The 27,998-nt window shown below is 60.9% G+C and overlaps 1 protein-coding gene across 1 annotated transcript; it reads left to right on the top strand.

Annotated features, from left to right (window-relative positions):
- The first annotated feature begins 812 nt into the window (after positions 1-812).
- Positions 813-27,518, top strand: ALDH4A1 (aldehyde dehydrogenase 4 family member A1). The gene is given in 16 exon segments (XM_055331434.1): positions 813-1,120; positions 9,323-9,416; positions 9,994-10,086; positions 14,169-14,216; positions 15,024-15,179; positions 16,171-16,320; positions 16,400-16,474; positions 17,524-17,611; positions 17,614-17,710; positions 20,206-20,279; positions 22,327-22,523; positions 22,681-22,728; positions 23,490-23,642; positions 24,332-24,453; positions 25,235-25,353; positions 26,003-27,518. Coding segments are annotated over 16 exon segments (1,692 nt in total). The 5' UTR covers positions 813-1,055; the 3' UTR covers positions 26,116-27,518.
- Positions 27,519-27,998: the final 480 nt, after the last annotated feature.

The raw sequence follows: 27,998 nt of genomic DNA, 5'->3' as shown, positions 1-27,998 counted from the left end.
TGCCCCTGCCTGCCTTTCTTTTTTATTTTATTTTATTTTATTATTTATTTTATTTTATTTTATTTATTTTATTTTATTTTATTTATTTATTTTTTATATTTTATTTTATTTATTTTATTTTATTATTTATTTTATTTTATTATTTATTTTATTTTATTATTTATTTTATTTTATTTATTTTATTTATTTATTTTTTATATTTTATTTTTTATTTTATTTTATTTATTTTATTTTATATTTTATTAATTTAATTTAATTATTCTATTATTTTATTTCATTTTATTTTTTATTAATTAATTTACTTTTTCCCTGCCTGCCTTTCTTCCAAGCATCCTCCATCACCAGGTCCCCTAGCTTTGCGGAAGGTAAGCATGGACCGGCTGGGTTTCATCGCTCACTGATGGTAATCGGGACGGAGGCCGATTGATCCAAGCGCCAGGCCTGCAGGTGGGGGCAGGCTGGGTGCCCACCGGCGGGAGGCTAGAGGCAGGGCCTGCGGGCTCCGAGGCACCGGGCTGCAGCCCCGGGTGGAGTGCGGCGCGCACCTGGCCGAGGGCAGCTGGGGCGGGCGGATGCTCAGAGCACCTGACGCGCCGACCCTCCGTCCTCCCGCGGCTCCTCCCACGTGTCCCCTGCCGGCTCTCTCATTGGCTCTCTCCGCCACAGGCCGCCCATCCGATTGGTCCGCAGTGTCCGAGGCGTCTCTCTGATTGGCCGACGAGGCTCACGCCCCCTTTGAGGCAGGCGGGGCCATACCATAAAAGACGGGGGGGGGAAGCGTGTAACTGTCATTGCCGCCCTTTAAAGCCGCCTTGTTCCGTGTCGCCTGCTGGCCTCTCCGGTGCCCTCACCCTGGAGCTATCGTACGAACAGAGGGCAGGCACGGAGGCGCTTCGGGGGATCCCGACTCGGAGGACGGCCGCGTGACCCGCCCCCCCGGCCGCCAGGTGGTGCGCTCCGGGCGGGGCTCCGCCTCCTGGCCGCGCCCGGGGCTCCGGGTGCGCGAACCGCCGGGGGGTCGCAGGGTCGGTGCTCGGCCCCGTGCAGCGCTCGAGATGCTGCTGCCGCTGCCGCCCGCGCTCCGCCGTGCGCTGCTGGCGCGGCCCTGGAGGGACCCCGGGTGAGTGCGCCCTGGGCCTGCGGCAGGTGGAGGGGGCGCCCCTGCCGGTCCCCCGCCGCGATCCCGAGGGCTCCCCCGCGGGGGCCGCTTCCCCTACCCCCTGCCGCTCATCCAGGCCCTCCTCCCCGCGGAGCCCCCTCCTCCATCTCCTTCCTCTTTTCCTTCCTTCCTCCCGGCTCCCACGCTCGGAAAGTGCCCCGCTGAGCCCCCCCGCCCCGTGCCGGGCTCCCCAACCCCGGGCTCACATTCAGGACCCGACGCGGGGCTCCCCGGGGCTCCTCTCTCCTTTCTGCAGGGACTTCCACCTCCCTCTTTCCTCTCCGACCGCCTCCCCCCTTTCCGAGATAAGTACGGGGCAGAAGAGGGACCCTGCCTTCGGGCCGGCGGGGTGCTTCTACCGTGCCAGACCCCGGGCTCGGGCACTGGGTCCCGCCCCCCGCGGTGACCGAGGGAGACCCTGCGCGCGCGCAGGGCCTTGCACAGCGGCTCACGCGCAGCCCCCGGGCTTTACCCCGCTCGTTCAAACTGCGGTGGATGGTGCAACTCAGAGGTGAAGAAGCCAGGGTGTAGCTCCAGGGTGCACCTGCCCTGCAAACGCCCGTGCTGTGGAGCTGGGTTCCCGGACCCTCCCCCGCTCAGTGGTGCATGTTCTTGGAGCTCTTCTGGGCTAGGTGCGGGGAGGTGTGCAGGGTACAGACCCCGCCCGGAGAGGCTCGGCCTGGTGGACTGGGTGATGGAGGTGGGCAGGGCACAGACCCCATCCCAGAGAGGCTCTGCTTGGCAGACTAGGTGATGGAAGTGGGCAGGGCATAGACCCCTTCCCGGGCGGACTGGGTGATGGAGGTGGGCAGGGCACAGACCCTGTCCCAGAGAGGCTCGGCCTGGCGGACTGGGTGATGGAGGTGGGCAGGGCACAGACCCCATCCCAGAGACGCTTAGGTCTGGCGGACTGGATGTTGGAGGTGGGCCTCCCTTTCAGGGCTGGGCAGCCCCCGCTCCCAGTTTGAGTTTTGTTTGCCTGACCCCTGGGACTTGTGACCAGACCAGCTAGGTCTCCACTGCTGAGCCCTGCCCTGAGTTAATCAGTTTCCCAAGGGATGGTACGGGGGAGGGGCCGGTGCCCTGGGCATGGGTCAGTGTCCTTTGTGAGTGGGGGCTTGATAGGTAAGGGCACAGGAGGAGCACAGCGGGGGAAGACTCCTCTCCCAAGCCAAGGTTGGGGGCCAGACTTGCCACCCCTCCAGCGTGGTCCCTTTTGCCAGCTTCTCCCTGCACTGATACTCCCCCCCCACCCCCCATGGGGGAGGAAGCCCCGTAGATTCATGTGTTGACTGAGTACCTACCATGTGGGATACTGGAAGAGAGGGGTACCTGGGGGACTTACAGGTGGATAGGGCCTTCAGAGAGTTTTCAATTTAAGGGCAGACGGTGGGTACTTAGCCATAAAAACCTCCAATATCTGCTAGAAAGCAATCTATATTCTAAAAAAAAAAAAAAAGCTTGTGATAGCAATAATATTTATCAAGCAATCAAGAACCACAGACCTGGCCCTGTGCTGACAAGCACTATATTATCCCCATTTTTGCAGATGGGAGACTTATCTGCCAGTGAAGGCAAATGGAGAGCTAGAATCACAGTCAGACTCCAGCTTCGTGCTCTTAATTACGGAGCCTCCGGAGCGGAGCCAAAGGGTTTTTTTGCAACCAGATCTGAAGGCTCAGGTTACCTCTTTCGATAGAGCAGCTGGCCCGATGCCCTAGACAGAGTTTCTCAACCTTGGCACTATTAACATTCTGAGCCTGGCTAATCCTGTGTTGTGGGGGCCGTCCCGGGCATTGTAGAATGTTTAGCAGCTTTTCTGGCCTCTCCTCGCTAGACTCCATTAGCACCCCACAGTTTGTGACAATATAAAAATGCCAGACACTGCGGAAAGTCTCCTGGGCCAAATTGCTCCTAGTTGAGAGCCACTGCTCCAGAAAAGCAGGTTTGATGTTTGGCTACTTTTTCATTTATTCAACAAATATTTAGGATGCACGGATACACATGCTTAAAAAAAAAAAAACAACCAACAGTGTATAATGGTGGGCTCACGTGCAAATGCTTTTTTTGTCATTTACTTTTTTATTCCATATACTTGTCTATCTTACTGCCCCCACAGCCTCATACCTTTTATGTGCATTATTTTACTGAGCTCCTCAGCAACCTATGATGTAGGCGTCACTGTTCCCATTTCAGGGATTAAACGATGGAGACCCTTGGAAATCGAGGAAGACTTGTCTGAGGCCTTAAGCTAGTAAACATCAGGCCCGCAGTTGACTGCCTCCTGTCTTTGGCCCTGATCTCCTGCTTTTTTCTCTACTTCATTGACTTTATCAGGGGTGTCCTCGGTTATGTCTCTGCAAATTCTTGGAAAGAGCCCAGATCCATGTTTGTATTTATGTATAGATTTAATAAGCAGAAGAACTAGCCCTGGCACATAGTAGGCTTATACTGGAAGTCAATTGTTCTCTATTACTAGTTTTTATACCAGACCCTACTCGGTACCAGAGGATTAGAGATGATGTGACTAACTGAGTGAAGGAACAACTAGACTCTAAAGTGACCCTAGTCCTGGCTTCAGAGGCTATTAGAGCCCCTACTTGGACTGCAGTTGTCACTAGCATACCTCAAGCACCTGCTGCTGGTCCCCAGCCCCTGGCCCGGCGCATAGTAGGTGCTGACCACTGGCTGTTGGAATGGCCCAGAGGACAGCACGGGCTGGGTTCTGGCTCCACCTCTTAGCAGCCCTGTGGCCCTGGGCGGGCTATGCAACCTCTGTGTGCTGCCTCATGTTCCCGTGTGGTGGATAAAGACAGTGGCAGCCACCCCGGGGGACTGTCCTGGCGAGGAAATGAATTCACACTCAGAAACCACTTTGAAGAGTTTCAGCACCTAGACGGTGTTGCTTTATGTATTATTTTGATCCCCTTCCCCACCCATGGGCTGTCCATGTCCTGGGTGATTGCCCTGGATCAGGAATATCCAGGTCCCAGGAGCACAGGGTAGAGGCAGGTGTGGAACTCAGATGCCCCCGGTGCTTTCCCTTCATCCTCATTAATTACCCGGATGCAAACCCCTTTCTGTTGGGGTTGACCTCGCTCGCCGCAGAGGAGGGCGCAGACACCTGCCCATCCTGGGGGTTTCTTACCCACTCTAGATCTTTCCTTTCCTGGCAGGGACCTCATGGAGCGGCCAGCCCTAGGCTGAGCCCTCAGTGCCCGTGGACAGCAAGCCACCACCCACCTCTTTGGTGAGCTGGGAAATGTTGAGCCTGAGGGAGGACCAACCTGTCACCACAGCCCTGCTGCTCAGGGGTCTCTGAGTGCCTGCAGGTGCTTCTGCCATAGGAAGACCTGGGTTCAGGTCCTGCTCTGTGGGGCTGTGCCCCGGAGCCATGCGTGAGCACAGAAATCTCAGAAGTCCATCTTCTCATATGTAATACTACTAATAATAATCCTGGCACCTTCCTCATGCATTCATAGCTGGATTCAGGAGATAATCACTTAGCGTAGTGCCAGGTGTGTCGTAAGTGCTTAATAAATACTCCTTGATGTTTCCGGGGCAATAAAGTGGAAACAGCTCGGCCTGGGCCTGATGCGGCTCCCTTCTGGACCTGCCCAGGGCCCAGCACTTTCTCTCGGCTCACTGCCCCTTATCTCGGAGATAAGGAGGATTGGCCTTATCAGGTCCCATATAACAGCTAGGAAAATCTGGAAGCTGAATGAAGCAAGGCTGTTTCCTTTCTCCTCCTCTCCTTGGCCTCAGTCACCACTCACCGCTAACCTCGGCCACTAGGGACCTGTAGCCAGCCCCAGGTGTGAGCAGAGGGCACTGGCTTGGGAGTCCAGTCCTGGGAGCCTGGTGGTGCTGACAACACTTGGGTGTTCATTATCTCCCCTACCCCCACTTTTTTCTTGATGAGTCTCATGAAAGGTGTATCAGTGTGTTCTTTGTTTTGTTTTTTAGAATTTTACTAGAGAGAAGGTGTACGAGGATGAGGGGGGAGGGGTAGAGGGCAAAGCAGACTCCCAACCAAGCAGGGAGCCAGACTTAGAACATGATCCTGGGACTCTGGGGTTATGACCTGAGCTGAAGGCAACCAACTGAGCCACCCAGGTGTCCCATGTTCTTTGTTTTAAAAGGCATTTCTCGGGACGCCTGGGTGGCTCAGCAGTTGGGTGGCTGCCTTTGGCTCGGGTCGTGGTCCTGGGATCTGGGATCGAGTCCTGCATTGGGCTCCTGCGGGGAGCCTGCTTCTCCTCTGCCTGTGTCTCTGCCTGTCATGAATAAATAGATAAATCTTAAAAAAAAAAAAAAGGCATTTCTCACATGCTCGGGTGCACCAGATGGTGTGTCTGGTAGTGAGCAGAATGTTTGCAGGCCGTAGGGGGTCGCTGATGGCCTGTTGGGAGCACAGACAGGCACAGCTCCGTGATGAGCAGCGTCAGTGAGGAGATCATGGGGCTCTGAGATGACTTGATGCCCCCCACCCCGCCGTCCAGGCGCTGGAGGGTAGCATCCCAAGCAGAGTTGACTCCGAAAAGACCCAGGTGGCCGGATTGCAGCAGACCGAGTGGGCGGGCTGGGGCTGGGGTGATGGGAAATGGGCCTGGAGCCCTCAGTAAGGATTCTGATTTTTTGTTGTGGAAGAAATGAGAAGCCGCCAAGTAGGCAGATTTCATTGTCCTTATCTGAGTAGTCTCTGTGTCCTTGAGACGTGGAATAAACGTATGCTGACGACTGAGGCATGCAGTCCTGCCTCCCCGGGCCTCGAAGATCCTCCCAGAGGCTCCAGGTTCTGCGAGGGACTCTTCTCTGCCTTCCCCCGGAGCCGAGGGAAAGGTGTTCATGTTCACCCCACATGGCCCATGAGCCAAAATAAAAGCGGGGGGGTGATTGCTTTTGTCAGGCGTCCTTGGATCATTTTTGGCTGCTCTGACTCAGGATGATCTTTGAATTCTGTTCCCTACATTCGGACTGTTGGGCAGCCAGGCCGGGGCTTGGAGACTTTCCAGGCGTAGAGGGAGCCAATGGGGGATGTGAGCCTGTGGTCCCGGTGGACCTCTGCCCTGGGGGAGGTGGAGAGGCCTGCAGGGTTTCTGTTTCTGCCTGGGAGGCAGCAGGTTCAGGAGGGCTCGTAGCTGTTATATTTTAAGCTGGGTGGAATGTGGTGCTAAGCTGATTCCAGCGCTAGTTGTTGAGCACCCGGTCTAGCCCCTGATCGTTGTGACCTGAGGGTGTCTGAGAACCAATTTGCCTTTTTTTTTTTTTTAAAGTAAGCTCTATGTCCAATGTGGTGGGTGAACTCACGACCCTGAGATCGAGAGTTGCATGCTCTACCCTCTGAGCCAGGCGCTGAGTCAGGCGCTCCTGGTGCAGTAACGTTCTAGAAGACAGTTTTCTTAGAAATACAGAGCAGGAGGGGTGAGGAAAGACAAGCACCTCGAACCCCACCATGCCCCTGCAGGGCACACCGTACCACCCGCATTCTTCAAGTGGGCACTCCGAGGCCCGCCGATTTTATAGCAACGGGCTGAGGTCTCGGAGGAGGTGTGCTTTCTGCATGTCCTGGGAGCTGGGGTCCGGGCTGGGGTTGGGGCGCGCACCTCCAGGCTCCTAGCCCACACCCCCTCTCTGCGACACCCTCCTGGCTGCCAGAGGAGATGGTGGTATCTGATTTACTGATTGGGGGTGGTGTGCTGCTGGAACCTTCCAGAGGGCCCTGGGGGCACACACACCACCCCCGCTTTCTGGGCTGGGGTTGAGGCTTGTGGCCTAGACCTTGGCAGCCTCTCTGTTCTTCCCCACACCGTCTGGAGGGGGTCGGTGTGGACTTTAATTTATGGGGCGTACCTACAGCTCTGTGTTACCATCTCCTCAGCTCTCCAGCGAAAGGCCTGGTGGGGGGCTGGCCTAGCCCCACGTTTCTGCCCTTGGTTAGGGGAAGGGTGAGGCCTGAGGAATGGGGCTGGCCTCCTCGGGTGTGCTGGGTGCTGCCTGGGAGGTGCGTTGGGAGGTGGGGGGGTGGTAAGGCCCAGCTCACTCTGCCGTTCGTTAGACAAGATCTTGGGCAACCAGGCCCTGCCTTCCCCCCTCCTGGACCGCCCAGGCCCCTCTCAGCGCTTCCTGTCAAGCTTCCTGCTCTGGGCCTTTATCCTTGCGCTCCTCTGGGCCTGGAATGCTCTTCCTTGCCCTTCTCAGATCCCAGGTCACCCTCAGACGACACCTCCCCCGAGAGGCCTGCCCTGATCACCCTGGCTAGAACAGCCCTGCCCTTGCCCTGACTCATTGTCACAAGCCCTCTGTCCTAACTGTGTTTTTTCTTGCCCGTGGCCCCCACTGGAGGTTAGCTGCTTGTGATGGATGATTGGAAGAAAGGCAGGTGGGGCAAAGCCCTTGCCCTAAGAGGAAACCACCCTCGGAAGGACTTTATGCCACTCTGGAGGGAGCCCTCTACCCTTTCCCACCGTGATTGATAGATGCCAAAAACCTGATTGGATGGCAGGCTCAGGGAGGGTCGATCAGATTAAAACAGGCGACCAACCAGCCCATAAAACCCCCGGATTTAGAAACTGGTGGCAACCCTGTCAGGTCCCCTCCCTCTTCTGGAGCTTTGTATAGTTCAGTGAACTTTGCTTTACTATTGCTCAATAAACCTTGTTTTGCTGCCCACCACTCTGTCCTGCCTACCTCTTTACTCCTCCAAGTTGTACGTGAGAAGCTCGGGACACTGAAGAAAAGAAATCCTGCCCCATATGCGGCCCGAGGCCTTGCTGTCTTGGTCTCCAGTGTTTAGAGCAGCGCCAGAGACTTTGCAGGTGCCCAAGAGCCTTGTAGAATGAAGGACCAGGCCTCACGGCTCCTGGTTTTGTGTCCTTCCTCCAGGCCTTCCAGGCTGGGTCCGTAGGTCTCCAGACCCCTTCCCAGGGAGGAAGGATAAAAAATGCCCCCAGCACTCACAGCCCAAGTGACACTGGTGCCTGGAGGACTCCCCGAGCTGGGGCTCCAGCTCTGGAATGAATGGCTTCATGTCCTGGCTCTTACCCGGCTGCCCCCCCCCGCCCCCAACTGCCTTGCTGTCCGCAGACGTGAGGGGCGGTGGTCACCAGTGTGTCACCAGCCAGTGAGGTCATAAGGTTCAAGACCGAACAGGGCTTCCAGGACGAGGAGTTCTGGAGGAGCCTGGAGTCAGGCCCTGAGCCCCTAAGCCAGCCCCTGCTGTGGCTGCGAGCTGAGGGGGGCACTTCTCCAAGGTCACTGCCCACACATCTTGGATGTTCTTGCCTCCCCGGAGCTCAGCTCTGGTTACCAAGGGAATCCCAGCCGGGGGCCGAGCTCTGGAAGCTGCCCTTTCAGCCCAGAGGCAGCAGTAACTTGGGGCCGGGTGGGAGAAGGGCTGCATCGTGGGGAAGTGAAGGGAGAGTCCATCCCCTCCACGTACAGAACGTACAGAAGTGGTTTTGCACTGATTGAATTTAAATATCAAACAGCCATGTGGGTTCGTGTGGTGGTTCTCGCTTAGAGATGTAGAAACGGGCCCAGGGGAGGCAGATCATGGGTCCAAGGATGCACAGTGGCAGGCCTGGGACTGGAACCTGGGTTTTGTTTATTTATTTATTTTTTAAGATTTTATTTATTTATTTATTTTAAATTTTATTTATTTATTCATGAGAGACAGAGGGAGAGGCAGAGACACAGGCAGAGGGAGAAGCAGGCTCCCTGCAGGAGCCTGATGTGGGACTCGATCCTGGGACCCTGGGATCACGCCCTGGGCTGGGAAGGCAGATGCTTAACCACTGAGCCCCCAGGCGTCCCTATTTATTTATTCATGAGAGACACAGAGATTGAGAGAGAGAGAGAGGCAGAGGCAGAGACAGAGGGAGAAGCAGGCTCCATGCAGGGAGCCTGACATGGGACACAATCCCGGGTCTCCAGGATCTCGCCCGGGACTGAAGGTGGCCCTAAACCGCTGAGCCCCCTGGGCTGCTGAACTTGGGTTTTGGATCTCAGGGCCAGTTCTGTTCTTGCTCCAATTGCAGGATTCTAGGCCAACCCAGAACCATCAACCCCCCCTCCCCGCCCCCACTGTTGGAGGTGGAGGCCCTCGGTCTGGCGGCGGCCACTGCTGACCTGTGGGCCTCTGTTCCCGCCCTTGTACCCCAGGCTGTGGTGGAAGCACACCTCTTCCCTGAAGGTGGCCAACGAGCCAGTCTTGCCATTCACGCAGGGCAGCCCCGAGCGAGATGCGCTCCAGAAGGTAACGGGGCGTTGGGGGCACCCAGTGGGGGGAGGGCGTGGAGGGAGGGAGGACAGCCTTGAGCAGCCCCCAGGACCCCTCTCTGGGCCTCCAGCCACCACCCCCAAGGCACCTGCCCCCCCTGCCCGCCCCCAGCCTTGGAAGGAACACGGCTCTGGGACAGCCAGCCGTGTGTCCACAGAGGATAGGAGAGGCTGGAGGCAGTGGGGGTGCAAGCCAGGCCCCTGGGGGGCTCGGGCCAGGTCAGGGCTTGTCAGCCCACAGACGTTTTATGCTGAAGAACGTTGTCCCATTAATTGCCAGTATTGTAAGAATCATGTGATGTCACATACCTTTCACATACGGTTTTCTGTTCTGCTTATGACGGGAAGACCTGGCAATGCTGGCCTCGCCTGCCCGCAGGACAGGACGGTGACAGCGGGTGGGGGCTGAAGCCTGCTGTCCCCTGAGCGGAGCAGATGCCCTCTGACCTCAGGGCCCCTTCCTGGCCATCTGCATTTGCAGGCTCTGCACCGGGGTTTCAGGTGGGCCAGAGAAGGGGAGGAGGTGCCCATCTGCCCCGTTGTCCCCTCTGTAGGCTTTGAAGGACCTCAAGGGCCGGACGGAAGCCATCCCCTGTGTGGTGGGGGATGAGGAGGTGTGGACCTTGGACGTGCAGTACCAGGTGTCGGTGAGTCCGGCAGGCAGGCGGGTGGGCGGGCGGCGGGCAGGGCTCGCTTCTCCCCGAATCCAGGGTCCTTCTCTCAGGCAACAGATAAGCTTGCAACACACGGGGGGGTCTCTGCCTCCCAGGCGAGGATCGTGGTCCGTTCCCAGATTTTGAATTCTGTGCGCCGATACAAAACCTCCCAAAGCAGTCGTCTTGGGGGTGTTGTCCTGAAAGATCCCACGTCACGCCTGCCCGGAGGGGGTTAAGACAATGACTGCACCTGCTTCGGCATCTCGTTAGGAGAGTGGGAACCACTGGCCACCTAGAGCCTGGGGAGAAAGGACAGAATATCAGAATCCAGGGCGCTCCTTCCCCAGAGAGGCCAGTCGCAGAGCCCTGCAACTGCTGCTCCAGCGGGAGGATAAGCCACGTGGGGCCCGGGGAGAAATTCCTCCCGAGGGTGTGGGAAGGACGCGCACGAGTGACCAGCGGGGTCCCCACAGGAGTCTCAGTCTCGCGCACAGGGGTTTCACGGGGCCGCAGCGAGCAGGCCAAGGACGTCCTCAGAGCCCAGCGCCTGGGGATGCCAGCGCCTGCCCTGCGGGTCTGCTCCCGGGGCAGCTCTTCCGTCCGGAGTTCGGGGTTCCAGCTGGACACCCGCAGCTTCCCTCCCAAACCTAACGACGGGAGCTTTCACATACGGATTCAAATGTCCGGCTCCTCTGGGTGGTGGGGAGGTGTGGCCGCACAAGGCGGACGTTCCTGCAAGGCTCCGTGTGCCTGAGCACGTCTGCGGGCTGCCCTCTGGGGTCCCCGTTCCCTGCCACCCTGGCGTACGGTGTCGGCTGTCTCCACTCGCCGCCCTTGCCCCCCTTGCCCCCCTGGGCCCAGCTGGAGAACAGCCTGCCTGTGCGTCCCTCAGGCCCCCTGCCTAAGGGCTTCCCTGGGCAGGGCTTTTGCAAGACTCGGGACAGCAGGTGCCAGGGGCCTGTGGTCCACGGTGACGGTGAAGGGGTGGCACCTGCTCCAGTGCCTCGCCCCTCCGTCAGTTCCAGGACAGGAGGGACCTGCTCTTCGAAGAGTTGGGGATCGTGACCAGGATTCGTGGCTGAATGGAAGTTTGCGGCCGTGCTCCAACCCCAGGCAGGAGAGCCACCCCATCCCTTTTTATCTCTTGTGTGGCCATGACGGTTCTAGCCCGGAAAGGCTTAAACCAAAACACCCACCCCCGCTGTGGAAAAAAGAGAAGCTGCTCGTCACAAGAGAATGTGTCCTGCTTTCAGGACAGCAGAGTGAAAAGGCGAGGGCGCAGCGGAACTTGGGAGTCCAGACTTGGACCCGCGGGTGTCCGGGGCCTAGGGGCGGCTGGGCAGTTAGGGGTGGGAAGGTGACGAGAGAGCCCGGCGGGAGCCAGGATGCAGGAAGCCCAGAAAGAGCCGGGGACGAAGGCCCAGGGGTGCCGGGCCCCGTGGACAAGCCTGGCGCTCGCCCGTGGAGCGTCTGCCCCCACCGTGGTGGCAGGTGGCCACCTGTGAAAGCGTGTGGCTCTACTCCTTGAGGCTGCCTGGCCCAGGCGTGGGGACCCCGCCCCAGCTGGGCCGCTCGGGTTCACGGCCCTGGACCTGCGAACTGGCGGCGGGCACCTGGCTTTGGGGGGCTGGGAGCTCCGGGGGGCAGAGAGGCAGGAGGGAGAAGTCTGAGTTTTCAGGCCGGGCTCCTGAGTCCTCCTGAGGCCCCGCTGGAGGCCGCCCGACTTGCCCCAAGGAGGCCCCTGTACCCAGTTTCCCTTCCTGCCCGCTGGCCGGGGATGCCGCCTTGGGCCGCCTGACCTCCCTGCGCCTCAGCTCTCGGGTGTGAGTTGGGGGAGCAGTCGTGCCGCGGGGGGTTGTTGTCGGGGGTGGACGGACAGACCCCTGCACGTACCTGGGGCTTGTGGGCGCGCAGTGAACAGATGTTGCCGTGGCCCCAGCCCTCCCACGTCTCCCAGCTCAGAGCCTGCAGCTGGTTTTTCATCCAAAAAAGCACGCGGCCCAGACCTGTCTGTTTTGAACCTCCGGGAGTCGGTGACCGTGGTGTCGGGAGGCTCTCTCCTGCCCAGCCCTGCTTCTCCTGCAGGCGCACCGTGGGTTTTGTGTGGTGTCACTCACTAGCCTGATGGCTATGCTGCGCCCAGCCCCTAGGTGAGTCCTGCCCACAGGTGAGGAACGTCCGGAGGAGTCCACACAGCATCTTCTGGGATTCTTGAGGGTTTTCCCCAGAAGGGGGCTTAGGGGCTCACGGTGGGCTAAGCCCCGTGATGACATTAGCCTGAGAACCCACCTGCTCTGGGTTTATCGAGCCAGGGACTGGCCTGTACTTTGGACGGACCAGGAAACTCCTAGATCTGTAATTTGGGGGAGAGTAAAAGGGGTGGCCCTTTTGCAGATGGGAGTGGCACATTCTGGCTCTGTCCCGGTGGAACCCGGAGGAGGTGCGGGCTGGGTAAGGGTAAGGATCCCGGGTCCCCAGCTGAGGGTTCCGAGGATGGCCCGGGGCAGGAGTCGCCCACAGGAGGCCTCCTGGAGCCCCCGCTACTGGATCAGCGACCAGAGGGCCCGACGCCTGGAGTCCTGGGGGCACAACCTGGGGTCAACTCAGTTCACTTGGCTCCTCGGGGCTGTGCCAGCTGTTTCTTTTTTTTTTTTTTTTTTTTTTTTATTTATGATAGTCACAGAGAGAGAAAGAGAGAGAGGCAAAGACATAGGCAGAGGAAGAAGCAGGCTCCATGCACCGGGAGCCCGATGTGGGATTCGATCCCGGGCCTCCAGGATCGCGCCCTGGGCCAAAGGCAGGCGCCAAACAGCTGCGCCACCCAGGGATCCCCGTGCCAGCTGTTTCTCCAGGCAGCTAGGATGTTGATAAATCATGGGGGGCCTCCCATTTTCATGGCCTGTGTTGCCTCAGGGACCTGGCCACGTGGTAAACGGGGGAGCGCAGGCATGGGAGGCGGGAGCTCTGTCGCCAGCACATGCTGTTGGCGTGGGGGAGCTGCAGCCCACTGGGGAGCCCTCAGTCGGAGAGCCTGGCTCCTCGCTGCCTCCTCAGCCCCCGAGCATCACAGCCCAGTCTCAGGGGTGGACAGGATACAGCTGACTCCGCTAGGGCTTGAAATGAAGGGGAAAGGGCCACTTTCTCCTTAGCCCTAGACCGGCACTGCCCAGTAGAACTTTCTGGAGTTATGACGATCAGTCTCGGCGCTGTCCCACTACGGCGGCCACGGGCCACGCGTGGTCGTCCAGCACACGGAATGTGGCAGGTGCAGCCGAGGACCTGAGCTGAAATGTCAGCAAGCACCTGTGGCTAGTGAAAAGCCCCTAGACAGCCCATTGGCAGACTCCTGGGTGGCAAAAATATTGAAAACTGGTGAAAAGAAGAATTTTTCCCTGCTTTATGGCTCACGCTAGCACCCGGCACTGCCGGATTCTGTTTGCAAATGTTTGTGGAGGGTCTTTCCTCTTAGGCGAGCCTACCTGGGTCCCATGCCAGGGGCTGGAGAAGCGGTTGCTCTGTTCCCGGGGCCCTGGGGGGGGGTGCAGTAGACGTCCTGAGCCAGGGTCAGCTCCAGCACACCGACTGGGGGCCTCCCGCGGTGACAGCGCCCACTCCAGAGCCGCAGCCACGCGCCACGCCCGCTCCAGCAGCATTTTCACCTGTGAGCTCATCCGGCCCCTCTCCCCATGTGGACGCCGGGGGTCCCCATTTCCCACAGGAGGAGGCTTGGAAAGGGGAGCTCACTTTACATATGGCCCCCAGCTAGTAGGCGGCAGAGCTGGGCCGGGAACGCGTGTCTGTGTGACCATAAAGTGCACAGTTTCTCTGAAAAACTGTGCGGTGCGTGCCTTTCTCTGGGACCGTGAACCTTCCAGAGCAGGAACTGTCTTATTCACCGAGCAGCAGGTGTTCTGTAACCCTTCAGTCAGAGAGGTCGGTGTGGGGCCTGGAGGAGAGAGGGCGGGTGTGCGGAGGACTCTTACCTGGAACGCGAGCTCTGAGCCCGGCCACCTCCCTACCTGCCCTGGCCCCTCCCTCCTGGGCAATGACCTCACTCTTCTCTCGCCTTGCAGCCCTTCAACCATGGACACAAGGTGGCCAAGTTCTGCTATGCGGACAAGGTAAGTCCCCGGTGACTTTGGGTTGGGGCGCTGCCCCTCTTGCCCTGCTGGCTGCTGACATGGAGGTGGATGCCAGATGCTGCTTCTCTCTCTGGCCATGGCGTGGGGGTGGAGTCTGTCACAAGGCCAGGACCGCCGGGGTTAATTCGAGCCGGATGAGAGCTGCGTGGGCCAGGGCTGACATCCCCTGACATGCCTATGGCCGCGAGGCAGCCCGGTATCCAAGGGGAGTCGATTCTGCAAGGCTGAGTCAGGGACGTTGGAAACACCATGGATGCAAAGCCAGACGGAGAATCGGCATCATGGAGAGCCAGCGAGAGGGGTGGGGTGCCCTGTGGCAGGGGGTCTGGAAGCTAGCCTCCTGTGGCAACGAGGGCCGTTGGCACCAGGGGTGCTGGCGGCAGATGGATGTCTCAGGCTGCGGTTCTGGCCTGGCAGGGCCAAGGCTGGGCACCTGACCTGGAGGGCTGGAGGCTCTAGCCGGTGGGTCGGGAGCCCCAGGAATAAGGTGAGGCCCTGCTGAGACCACACGAGCAAGCAGAGCTGGTCTAACGGCTGAGGGAGTCGGTGCCAAGTCCCTGGCATGCTGACCCACGTGGCAGGTCCCTCAGACCTCCAGACGGCAGCAGGGGGCTCAGGGCCTGGGGTGGACCAGCAGGTGATGGGGTGCTGTGTTTGCAACTCTGTGTGGGCAGCACTGGGGCCACAGGGAGCCCACAGGGAGAGTGGCCTCCAGGCTCCCTCGAGCACTCCTCTGGGCCCCTTTGTGCCGTGGGAGACAGCCCTGCGCCTTTCCCTCCTCGTTAGGCCCTACTCAACAGAGCCATCGAGGCCTCTTTGGCCGCCAGGAAAGAGTGGGACCTGAAGCCCGTTGCAGACCGGGCCCAGATCTTCCTGAAGGCGGCCGACATGCTGAGTGGGCCTCGCAGGGCGGAGGTCCTAGCCAAGACCATGGTGGGACAGGTGAGGTACCCGAGGGCACAGTCGGGGGTGCAGGGGAGGCCGTCACAACCCCCCATTGAGCAGACATCAGCTGGGCTGCTTCTGGTGCCAGGACGTGCCCTGCGTGCCGGAGACCAAGAGATGTCCTCGGGGCCCCGTGCTGTCCTCCAGCTCCAGGCTGTGGGCTTTCTCACACCTCCAGTGGGCTGCGGCGGGTTTGAACGCTTCAAGCTCCAGCCCAGATATCACCTCCTCTGTGAGGCTTCCAGAATCTTCTCTGTCCAAAAGGATTCGCGCGGCCCCTGTGCTCCTGCAGCCTGCTGTTTGCTTGTCAGTTACGGCTCACATCCTGTTGGGTGTGATGAGGTCCTGTGTGTGTGGTGTGTGGTGTGTGTGTGTCACCTCTTTACCAGCTTTTTGGAGAAACTGATCCTATCTTAGCTGTTCTCCATCTTCGGGGCCTTGCAGCACGTCTCCCCGGAGCCCTGTGCCCCTGATACATGGTTTACCTTTTCAGCTGAACGCATGTTGAGTCGGGGGGTGACAGCAGCAGCTCAAAGGGGGGAAGGCAGCCGAGAGAGGAGGGGGCTTGCCCGGCAGGGGCCAGCTCCCCCTCCTGTGCTGAGGGCCCCCTGTGCCCCCGGAGGTGGTGCCACAGCTCCTTACCGGCTGAGAGCCTCGTGATTCTCAGCAGCCCCCAGGGTGGTTGTGTGCCCCAGTGTCCCCGGGGAGCCACACACACACTCTCCACGGTTAACTAAAGACTCAGGAGCTCGTAGGAAGCGTGGCCAGGGTATCGTAGCTGCTGGCGCTCCAGGTCCCAGGCAGGGTGACCGCTGCCAGTGACCTGTGGGCCAAGGAGGGGCTGCCCTGATCTGGGGGTTCCCGCGGCCCAGAGCCCCCCCGACCCCCACCCTGTTCCCTCTCATCCCTGTGGGCGCACGGTCGGTGTTGGACCAGGGCCAACGGGAGGCCCGTCTCCGCGCTGACCCCCGGGCTGTCCTGTGCGCAGGGTAAGACGGTGATCCAAGCGGAGATTGACGCGGCGGCGGAGCTCATCGACTTCCTCCGGTTCAACGCCAAGTTTGCCGTGGAGCTAGAGGGGCAGCAGCCGCTCAGCGTGCCGCCCAGCACCAACAGCGTCGTGTACCGGGGGCTGGAGGTACCCACAGGGGCGGCGGCGGGGTGGGCAGGGGCCTGCGGGAGCCTTGAGCTTGGCCTCACCGCCCCCCCGCCCCCAGGGCTTCGTGGCGGCTATCTCCCCCTTTAACTTCACTGCGATCGGCGGCAACCTGGCGGGGGCCCCGGCCCTGATGGTAAGAGGATGGCCTTGATGGTGAGATCGGGGCAGGGGGTGGGCAGGGGGTGGGCAGGGGTGGGGGACGTGCAGCCCTCGCTCCTGCCTCGGCCGATGACGGGGGCCTGGCTGTGGGGCGCCGCCCAGAAGGCAGAGGCAGTGCGGCCCATGGAAAGGCTTTGGGGCCTGAGACTGGTTTGGTCCCAGCTTTGTGCTGCACTGGGGGACCCCCAGATGAGCCCCCAAACTCCTCTGAGGGGGTTTCATCCTCCTCCAAGCAGAGATCTAGCGAAGCTCCCAGTAGGGGGCTGTGAGCAGCGAGGGCAGCCTCGTGGGGGACACGCGTGGGGGGCGCGTCTGGCTGGTGCAGGCTTCGTAGTGGGAGAACGTTGGGCGCGATGGTGCTCACTTTCCAGCGCCCCCCTTGTGCCCCGAGTGATCTCCCAGATGTAGGAATAGGAAGTGACCACGCAGCAAAGATCCAGGCCCAGCTTCCAGGTCCCCGGCTCCGCTGCCCTCCTGAGCTCCCGCCCAGTGGGGGGTCATGCGGCTTAGCCTTGCCCTTGGAGGGGCAGCAGGGGGAGGGGGAGGGTGGCAGGGCCCTGAGCCCCACATGGGGCCGCTGGCTGCTCCCGAGGGTGCTCCTGCCCAGGGCTGTCCTTGCACGTCTGTGCGACAGCCGTGCCCACGCCCAGGTGCCCACGTGTCCTCACCCAGGACACGTGCAGAGAGAGCTCTGCAAGCACTTGCCTGGCCTTGCCCAGCGAGCGCCCGTCAACACGGAAACATGCAGAACGGACCTGCCCGAGGGGTGCTGGCCCCGCCAGTTGGTACAGGCTTCCAGAAGGGCCTGGCCAGGGTGGGGTGTAGGAGCAGGGGGGCAGGGTGCGGTCTCACTGGCTAGGGTTTTCAGAGCGCAGTGCCTGGCGCCTGGAGCAGGAGGGGACGTTCCAGCCTCGAGGGGCCTGGGGGTTCCACGTGAGAGATGGCTGTGCCTCAGGAGGGGGTGGCAGTCGGGGGAGCCAGCGGCCCCGGGCCTTGTGAGTCATCACCATGCCTCCCGGACAGGGCAACGTGGTCCTGTGGAAGCCCAGCGACACGGCCATGCTGGCCAGCTATGCCGTCTACCGCGTCTTCCGGGAGGCTGGCCTGCCCCCAATATCATCCAGTTTGTGCCAGCTGACGGGCCCACGTTTGGCGACACCGTCACCAGCTCCGAGCACCTCTGCGGCATCAACTTCACAGGCAGCGTGCCGTAAGTCCCTGGGGTGGGTGTGGGCGGGGCGCGGGGACGTTCGCCAGGTACCCACCTCGTGACCTCGGTGCAGGAGCTGGAGGTCGGGCGCTGGCCGTACCCCCCCACTCGCTGCGTGGCCACGGGTGGCCCACGCCTCCTCTCTGGGCCTCCGTTTCTTGACCCGTTCAACAGCAATGATGGTCCCTGCTTCCCAGAGCAATTGTGAGGGTCCGGTGAGTTCACAGGGGAGGACCTTCCCGGGCTGGAAGCAGCCTAGACATTTGGTGATACTGATTTTGATGCCACTTCTGGGAAGGGCACGAAGGAGCTTGGAAGGAATCGAGGAGGAGAGTCGGGAAGGCTTCTTGGAGGAGGTGGTATCTAGGCAGAGGAGCTAGCCAGGCAGGGAGGCGGTGGGGAAGGTGCTGCAGGGGAGGGAACCGGACACACAGGACCCCAAGGCTGAAGCTCCTGTGCTCGGGGAGCTGGTGGTGGTTCCGTGTGGCTGGAGTGTGGGCAGGAGGTGGTTCCATCGTGACCCCCCATTCAGTAATGAGCAGGTGTATGTCCCGTGAGCATGTGGACAAGTCTTGCCCCTTGGAGGGGTTTAGTCCCGTGACTGTAAGGCCCTATGAGGCCACGGGGGTGTCTGGGCCTTATCCCCAAGGGGTCGGGAGCAGGGTATGGATGAAGCGGTTTTGTTTCAAGCAGAGATTGCAGACGGGGGCTCTCTAGTTGGACCTGGCGGGGGGTGTGTGTGTGTGGGGAGGCTCTGTCTTCTGACTCCCAATTGAGATGAACCAACCTTGTATAGTTGGGGACAGTTTTGTGCAAAGATTTTGAGATTTGTGCAATCTTTTTGAGATTTCAGGCTGTTTTTGAGAACCTGCCCCACTCTGGGCCTGCATGTCCACATGGCACCACTGGCTGGGGGGTGGGGGGGCAGTGCGCTCCGGTCCTGGCCCACCCTCACCTGGCCCTGGGCCTCTGCATACCTGGTCACTTGCCTGGCCTGGCCCCCCTGAGCCCCTGCGCTCGAGGCTTCTGTCCCAGGTGATCGCTCTGACTGCTGTGTGCACAAGTCACGGGGGCCAGAGGCAGGAGACCCGTGGGGAGGCTGTCCACATCCGGGACGGGCCAGCAGAGGCCTGAACCGGGGTAGAGACGGTGGGAATGGATTCGAGTGAGCCAAGTGGCAGGGAGACGCGATCACCGGGCCGCGGGGTTGGATCAGTGGCTGGGTGGGTGGGGCGTCGGGGGGGAAGTCCAGGCTCTGGGCAGGAGGGGGCCCAGAGGGCAAGAGGGTAGACACCCGGGAAGGCGTGGGTGAAAGTGACAAATCACATGTTGGTCACTTGGAGTTGGAGGTTCTCGAGGGTCGTCAGGATGGTGGTGTCGGGGTCTGTACTAGGGGGTCCTTGCGGGTGTCCCCTGGGGACACCTGCGGTGGCTTCCAGTCCTCCTTGCCCGGCCTCGGGCTCTCCTGCCCCCCTTCCCGCCAGGGTTTGCTGGGGGTGATGGCAGCATTAGAATTGCTGAGGAGGGGATCCCTGGGTGGCGCAGTGGTTTGGCGCCTGCCTTTGGCCCAGGGCGCGATCCTGGAGACCCGGGATCGAATCCCACGTCGGGCTCCCGGTGCATGGAGCCTGCTTCTCCCTCTGCCTGTGTCTCTGCCTCTCTCTCTCTCTCTCTCTCTCTCTCTGTGACTATCATAAATTAAAAAAAAAGAATTGCTGAGGAGGACCGTTTTCCAAAAAGACCCACTCCACCAGCGCAGGCCCCACGGGTCCCTGCCTATTAGCGGGCGGAGCGGGCCTGGCCCCATTTGCCATGCTCTGACGAGCAGCGGGCTTAAAGGTAGGAAAGTCATAAATTAGTATTAGCTACTGTGTCGCGGGATCCCTGGTGATTAGCATTTTTATTGTTTTTTGGCACTGAGGTTGGTCACACTCGGAGCCCGGGAGGAGGCAGGGGCCTGAGCTCCCTCTCCCAGGACCCTCCTCGGTTTGGCTTCCGGAGCTGGGCGCTGGGCTGGGGGCGTCCCTCCCAGCCATGGCGGCGTCTGTCCCCTGCCAGGTGCCTGCCGTGTGTCTGGCACTGACCTAAGCACCCTGACTCGCATTAGAGCCATCACACACCAGCTCTGCTGGGGCGGGGGGTGGGGGGAAGGTTCTGTCTGGTTCCCAGATGAGGTGCACGGTTTGAGGTTGAGTCATGAGCACAGGTCCATGGCCGTGAGTGTCTGAGTCGGGACCCCTGGCCTTGTCTGCGCGTCTTGCCACCAAGCCTGGCCTTGCTCCTACCCCACGGGCCCCGAATATAGCCTGTCTGCTGCTGCCCCACCCTGCTCAGCTCCCCTCCAGCCCCGACCCTTGCTGTGACCCCCAGATCCCACCTGCTGGGCTTTGGGGCCCGTTCCTCCGGTAGGGCCTGCTCTCCAGCCCCCAAGGACCCTCACTGTCTCAGGGACCTGAGCCTCACTTCCTAACCCTCATCCTGTCCTCTGCTTGCAGCACCTTCAAACACCTGTGGAAGCAGGTGGCCCAGAACCTAGACCGGTTCCGCACCTTCCCACGCCTGGCCGGAGGTAAGGGTCCCTCTGCCGCGCCCTCCCTGTGGTGGGGTGGGCCTTGCAGGAGCCGAGCAGTGCGGGGCCCCAGGAGCAGAGCCGCAGCTGCACTGGATCCGGGGGCTTGTGTTAGGCGCTGGTGCCCCGGAATGTGCAATGTTTCATTCATTCAAATAAAATACGAAGCATCTCCGTAGGCACTTTCTGGACCCCAGGGTTGCCGTGATGGCGAGAGGTGCAGACCCAGCCCTCAGGCGCTTGTGTTCAGTAGCAGGAGGCAGATGGTGGACACAGAGATGATGCCACCGGGCAGTGACGAGGGGGCTGCGGAGAATTCAAGGAGGGAACAGGTGTGCAGAGGCCCCAGGGGGCCGTCGGGTGGCCCCTTCAAGGAGGGAGCCTCTGAGCTGAGACCTGAACACAGGGGGGAGGCCAGCCTCGCCAAGATCTGGGGGGCAAACTGTCGTAGGCGCCGGCCCTGTCCAGTGGAGCTTCCCGGGGTGAAGCAGATGTTTCGTGTCCGTGCTGGCTGGGCCGGTGGCCGGTAGCCACATGTGTCCGTCGGCGCTTGAAAGGCGGCTGGTGTGATTGAGGAAGAGAGTGGTTTGCTTTGCTTAATTTAAATTAACGTGAATGTAAATAGCCACGTGGGTCTGGCGGCGGCTGCATGACACGTGCACAGCCCAGGTGGGGGCCGAGGCGGGGATGAGCTTGTGTTGGAAGACACGGGGCCAGTGCAGGTGGCGCAGGGAGGCGAGGGCCGAGGGGCCCGAGAGCTCCGCGAGGCTCCATCCCACAAACACCGCTTGCGTAGTCCAGGAGGTTGCTGCGTTGGCGCAAGACAGATTCCTTGTCTGCGGGGGTTCAGAGCCTCTGATGCTCTCAGGGGCATCCTGTGCCTTCAGGGGAGGGTCTGATACGTGTTTCCCAAACTCTTGGGCTCACAGAACCCCATTGTTTGGGGAAAGAGCTGGACCCATGGGCGGAGGTGGGGGGGCGTCCAGGGTCACGCAGCCCAGCAGCAGCAGAGCTGGGGCTGGTGGTTCAGTGCTCGTGCTCCTGGGGGTGATGTGGGGTGCATGGGGGAGACTGGACCCCCTTCTGAGCCGGTGGGCGCTCTGATGGGGGGTCAGGGAAGGTGCACCCTCAGCCGGCTGTGGCGTCTCCAGCCCAGTCTGCCCTTGACGAAGTGGGGAGCGGGGAGCTATGCCCTGAGGGAGGGAGACCCCCACTTGCTGTCCCACACGTCCCAGCCTCAGACCCACTCTCTAGTGTCTCAGTTTTCGTTTTAATTTTCTATTTATTTAAGTAATTTCTACACCCAACATGGGGCCCGAACTCATGACCCAGCGATGAAGAGTCACACGTTCTTCTGACAGCCAGAGAGGCGCTTAGTTTTCTTGTCTTTAAAATGGGAATGATAATGGGGTTGCTGGGGGGCTTTAGTGAGACAAAGCAGAAAGTGCTTTTTTTTTTTTTTTTTAAGGATTTTATTTAATCATGAGAGACAGAGAGAGACAGAGACTCAGGCAGAGGGAGAAGCAGGCTCCATGCAGGGAGCCTGACGCGGGACTCGATCCCGGGTCTCCAGGATCAGGCCTGGGGCTGAAGGCGGCGCTAAACCGCTGAGCTGCCCGCAGAAAGTGCTTTTGAGCAGAGCCTGGCAGGTGGTTAGTGCTTTGTGACCGGCTCCTAATGTGTCACGGAGGGAGGAGACCAGGGCCCCGGGGGCTGAGCAAACAGGGAGGTGGCGTTTGCGGCCTTGGGTGTGGAAGAGGCGCCCGAGGAGTGGACCCCTCCCTGTCCTCTCCCGGATTAGGGGTCAGGAAGGCACCGAGGAAGCTGCGCCCGCCTCCAGGCCCGGGTTGGCTCCTGGGAGCCTCGGATCCTGGTCCTTCTGCCTCTGTGGTGGGAGCACCCCTGCCCCAGCCTCCGTTTCCCCAGCCATAGGGTGGGGATGGGTCTGGCCCGCCGGTGCCCCCTGTGACCCGGGGTTGGGGCTGCACACACCTGCGCACAGGTGCAGCCCCCCCAAGCCGGCTTCCTCACGCCCCTCCCCCTGCAGAGTGCGGGGGCAAGAACTTCCACTTTGTGCACCGCTCGGCCGACGTGGGCAGCGTGGTGAGCGGGACCCTGCGCTCGGCCTTCGAGTATGGAGGCCAGAAGTGCTCAGCGTGCTCCCGCCTCTACGTGCCGCAGTCGCTGTGGCCGCAGATCAAAGGGCGGCTGCTGGAGGAGCACGGCAGGATCAAAGTGGGCGACGTGAGTGCCTCTTCCTCCCCGCCGCGGCCCAGCGGGGGGCTGATGGGATTGGAGGCTCCTGGGCGGGGCGGGGCGGGCGGCAGGGGGTGCGGGGAGGGGCTCCCTTTGTCTCGGGCCTAGAGCCACTCCAGCTCTCTGCTGCCTCCCTTGCCTTCAGCCAACAGAGGATTTCGGGACCTTCTTCTCCGCCGTGATTGATGCCAAGGTACGGGATGCCAAGACGCAGGCCCTCTGGGGCCGAGCCCTGCCCTGGGTGGGAGGGGGGAGGCCCCGGGGGCCTTGACTGGGGGGCTCAGCCCCGCTGCTTCAGGCAAGAAGGTCCGATGGCCGCCCAGACGCCCCCAGCCCACGCCCGGAAAAAGGCAGACACCTCCTTGAGCAGAGGACTCGCTTCCCACACATCCTCCACCCAGGCTGGACGAGCCCCCGGGCGTGCACGTTCATATGCACACACAGATAGGCCTGCATGGCTGCAGCGTGAGCCCAGACATGCGTGCACGTGTGCGTGCATGCCCACGAACACACTGATATTGGTGTGTAGGCGTGCGTGTGGGTCACTCTCATAAACAGAGTAAACGGATGCACCTCGTGTGTGCACACACGTGTCCATGTGTCTGTTCATAGTGTATAGGCATGTGTTCACCACCTTCATACGTGCACACGTAGGTAGCACAGGTGTGCGTACAGACACGTACTTGTGACCATGCATGCGTGTACGTGTGCGTTCATGTGTGTGCTGTGTTTCTGTAAGTGTATTTGTGGTTCTGCCGCAGACAACACAGTCTCACACGAGTGTGCATGCACGCCTGCCCTTGCGTCTGCTGTGCCTTAGCCAGGCCCTGGCTTTGCCCCCCCACCCCCCGATTCCAGAGTGTCTGCCCTTGAGGGGACAAGTGTGTTGGGGGCGCTGCTGCTGGGAGTGGCCTCCCAGCCGGTCTGTGACACTCCTTCTCACACCCATCCCAGTCCTTCGGCCGCATCAAGAAGTGGCTGGAGCACGCCCGCTCCTCACCCAGCCTCACCATCCTGGCCGGGGGCAAGTGTGACGACTCTGTGGGCTACTTCGTGGAGCCCTGCATCGTCGAGAGCAAGGACCCTCAGGAGTCCATCATGAAGGAGGTGACAGGGGCGGGCAGCCTGGGGCCTGGAGGAGTCCCTCACTGGACTGGAGCGTGGGGCACGCGGGACCCTTGCACGTGGCTTCCTTCTGGTGGTGGTATCCCATTTCATAGACGGGAGTGTCTCGCTCCCAGTGAGAGCGGAGCCAGGCCTTGAGGTCAGCCTCCTGACCCCAAACCCAGTGCTCTGTCCTTGACACTGCTGACCCTGGTGGTGTCCTAGCACTTCCACTGTCCGTGGCCACCAGGGCCACTGTCCCCATCTTAGCTCTGGGCTGGCCACAGCTGGTCACTTGACTGGGAAGAGAGGGTGTCATCCCTCCCATTATACAGATGAGAAACTGAGGCTCCAAGGGGGTCAAAGCACCTGCCCAGGCTGGGGACAGTGATACTGCTGGGCCATTCCCTGCCAGCTGCTGCCGGAAGTCTTGCTCTGGGCGTGGGTTTGGCTTGCACGGTGTGTGTGTGTGTGTGTGTGTGTGTGTGTGTGTGTGTGTGTGTGTGTGTGTGTGGGGTGGGGGCAGGAGTTTCCTTGGGTCTTCGCCAGGTTGGGAAGCCCAGTGGGAGGTGCCTGGCCCTTCTGGCAGGTGCAGAGCTGGGGACGGGGGAGGGGCGGAGGCCAGAGCAGGGGATCTGGGGGCCTTGGGGCTCTGGTCCGGCCGCGGCCTGACCCTGGGGCTCCTGTCTCAGGAGATCTTCGGGCCCGTGCTGACCGTGTACGTCTACCCCGACGACAAGTACAAGGAGACGCTGCGGCTGGTCGACAGCACCACCAGCTACGGCCTCACGGGGGCAGTGTTCGCCCAGGATAAGTGAGCGCCGCGCCCTTCCGCTCCGTCCTGCTGTCCTGTGGCACCTGGCCCCGCGCCGCCCTCTGGACGGGGATCCCAGTACTCAGGCCGCCCCTGCCCTCACCTGCCCTGACTGGCAGGCAGGCAGCCCAGGCACCGGGCCGCAGAGGCCGCCGGGCTCTTTATTGAAATCCGGATTCTGGGGAAACTAGGTCTCTAGGGGCAGGGCTGCAGGATCCCCACTTTTGACCAGCTCCCCCGGGTCCGATGGGTCACTGCCTTGTGCTGCAGAGCAGAAGCCTTGGGCTCAACAAGGTCACTGCCTCGTGCTGCAGCAAGGTCACTGCCTCGTGCTGCAGAGCAGAAGCCTTGGGCTCCGGGGCCAGGGCACGGCGCCCGTCCTGCAGAGGCCGGATTTGAGCCCGGGTGCCAGGAGGCTAAACCCGAGACGTGGCTTTTCCTTCCTCCGCAGCACTAGCTCCTGCCACATCTAAGAGGGTGGAGCTGGGATTGGAACTCGGGGGCAGGGTGGGGGTCTGGGGGTTCCCTGGGTCCCCGGGGAGGGGCTGGGAAACTGGACGAGGACAGGCCACTGCTGAGTGTGTGCAGCGTGACCCCCATCCTGCCCTTGAGCTCCTGCAGCCGCCCTGCGAGGGGGCGTGCTAAGTAACCACTTTCCGGAGGAGGAGGGGGCGCTGAGGCCCTAGGAGCTCCCGGGGGGCCTAGAGCCTCTGGGTGGGCCCCGGCCGCTGGGCTGCCGGGGTGGGCTGGGCTGCCCTCGTGACGCTGCCCTGCCGTGTAGGGACGTCGTCCGGGAGGCCACCACGATGCTGAGGAACACGGCCGGCAACTTCTACATCAACGACAAGTCCACCGGCTCCGTGGTGGGCCAGCAGCCCTTTGGGGGGGCCCGAGCCTCTGGTGAGTGGGTCCCCCTTTCTGGAGGGGAGGCGGGTCCCTGGCAGGAGACTCTCGACCCCTCATGTCCGGGGTGTTCAGAGTAATAGGAACACTGGGAGCACTGGGCTAGCTCCGACCCCTTTCAACAACCTCCTGAGCTGAGGAAGGTACGGTGCTGCTTCCCATTTTACAGAGGGGTAAACTGAGGCACGGGGCGGTGGAGTGACTCAGGGGCACATGGCTGGGAAGTGGTGGGGCGTTTTGGTTTTGGCACCACGCGCTTTACCACCATGCTCCGGGTCACTTCCGTGCAACTCCTCCTGTTTACAAATGGGGAAACTGAGGCTTGGGGCAGGGCGGTGACTCAGCTGAGGTCCTAGAAACCCGGGCTCCTGGCTCCCCGTGCAGTGCTCTCCCCACAGTGCTCACGGGCCGGGCAACGGACCCGGGGAGCGAGGCATCCGGGGCTCCCCGCTTCCTGCCCCCCAACCTCCAGCTGAGTGCCGCACACCAGCGCCCCGGAAACCCTGGGCTCCTGAACAGGTTTAGTTCCCGTTGAGCCGCTTCCTGCGCGTGCTGGTGGTCCTGTCTCCTTTTCCCACCTGCTGCCCCTCCTGCCCGGAGCTGCTGTTACCTTGTCAGGGGAAAAACGGAGCTGTCTTTTCCACAGGAACCAATGACAAGCCGGGCGGGCCCCACTACATCCTGCGGTGGACGTCGCCCCAGGTCATCAAGGAGACCCACGAGCCTCTGGGCGATTGGCGCTACTCCTACATGCAGTGAGCCCCGCTGGGCGTCTCTGCTGTCCGTCCCCCTGTCTGTCCGGACGGCCGACCTTTGTGCACTGGCCCCACCCCAGCCCCTGCAGCTTGCTCCCCGGGGGACGACCCCCCCTCCGGGGCTGAGACCCGCCCCCTTACCCACACTGGGCTGTATCCTGGCCTGTCCCACCCCTCGGGGGCAGGTGCGGGCTCCGGTTTGAGACCATGCTGGGCAGGAGCACGGCTGCCACCCCTCGTCTCCCGGCTGTCCTAGAGATCTGCTAGGTGTGACCTGGCGCCCTGCCTCTTCCCCACCTGTCTTCTTTCCTCTACACTGGGCCCGGCAGCTTGGGGACCTGGGGAACGGCAGTAGAGTGCCTCCCAGGATCCTCTGGGGCTAAGGAAGCAGCTCTGGGCCCCCACGGTGAGCCTGAGCATCTGCAGAGACTCTTGGCCTTGGCTCCCCCGGGGCTCCAGGATGAGATGTGACCCAGGGTGGCCTGCAGGGCCCAGGGGTGGGGGCTCCAGTGGGCCTGGGCCTCTGGTGGGGGGCGGCTGCCCACCTTCCTCACTGCCTGTGGGCCCACGCCCGCCTGGGCCAGGGGTACCCGTGCCTGACCATATGCCTTAGAACCTGTGTGCCTTTCGCCTGCTGTCTGTGCTCTGCTGAGGCCCCTGTGATTCCCGGCAGTTGCCCTGTGGTGGGGTTGGGGGGCTGACAGGGGCTTCTCACCGAGCGCAGGACTTGGTGGTCCCTCCTGTTTGGGTGGTGGTTTTGGAAGATCTTGGGTGGGCCTCTGTGCGATCTCGGCTTTCCATCAGCTCGAGGCTCTACCTCTGCAGAGGCCGCACTCCCAGCCCGCCTTGGCCTGGGGTTTCCTGCGGGAGCTCAGTCCCCACTCACTGTTGGAACTGGCCCAGGGAGACTGCTCCCAGCTCCTCCCGGCCCCGAGACCTAGCCTTGGGTTCCCATCGGGCCTGGGCCAAGGATTGCCCGTAGAACTGTCCCTCCTTGCACAGAGGTGGCTCTGTGTGGACTGGCCCCTCGGTGGCCCATTGATGCAGCCAGTTGGCAGATACTCACATCAGCCTACTAATTGGATGGCAGGTGGCTGGGGATCCATAAGGGGTGACTTTGGAGGACAGTTTTTAATGGGTCCTAAGAGTACTGGCCCTTCCTCAGGGAGCTCCCCCATGGACTGGCCCCCGGGCACCCCGGCTGTGCACTGTGGCCCGTGGTCAGGTGGTAATGCTGCCCGGGCAGGGCATAGGGCCTGCCCTCCTCCAAATTCCTCACTGCTCCCCGGAGAGGCCAGGGCTGTCAGCCGGCGAGAGATGCTGCGGGTGTCCTGGCTCTACTGATCCTACACTGGAGGTGGCAGTCGGATTCACTCTGATGCCACCTAATAAACGCTTGTTACTGAATCACACTGGCCGTCTTTCTGGTGGGGGTGGCCGGGGCTGGCCAGCTTTTCCAAACAAGGGCTGGTATGTTGGCCATGGCCCTCGTTGTGATGGAAGGAAGGATGCGCACCAGGGTTTGGGAACACGTGCTGGAGGTCTGGGAACTCCAGAGTCAGGTGGGTTCAGATCTGGATTCGAATCCCAGCTCTCCGCCTTCCAAGAGTTGTGCAACCTCTCTGACCTTCTTTATCTGTAAGGTGGGGGTAGTAATGCACCCGTCCACGCGCACAGATCGTTGTGACATTGACTGAGCTGATTCATGTAATTGTTTAGAACAATGCCAGATGCAGAATTGATGATTCAGCCGGGTCACCTATGCACATACATTGTCGTAACAGCGACCGTCACTGTGCTGTGATGGCTAAGTTTGTGTGAAAACTTAGCTGGGCTGCGGTGCCCAGGTATTTAGTTAAACTAATTAAATCATTAAATATTAACTAA

Source organism: Nyctereutes procyonoides, unplaced genomic scaffold (genome assembly GCF_905146905.1).
Source record: "Nyctereutes procyonoides isolate TBG_1078 unplaced genomic scaffold, NYPRO_anot_genome, whole genome shotgun sequence".
Lineage (NCBI taxonomy): Eukaryota > Metazoa > Chordata > Mammalia > Carnivora > Canidae > Nyctereutes > Nyctereutes procyonoides.
The sequence above is the reverse complement of the archived record's forward strand: the minus strand, read 5'-3'. Positions and strand labels throughout refer to the sequence as shown.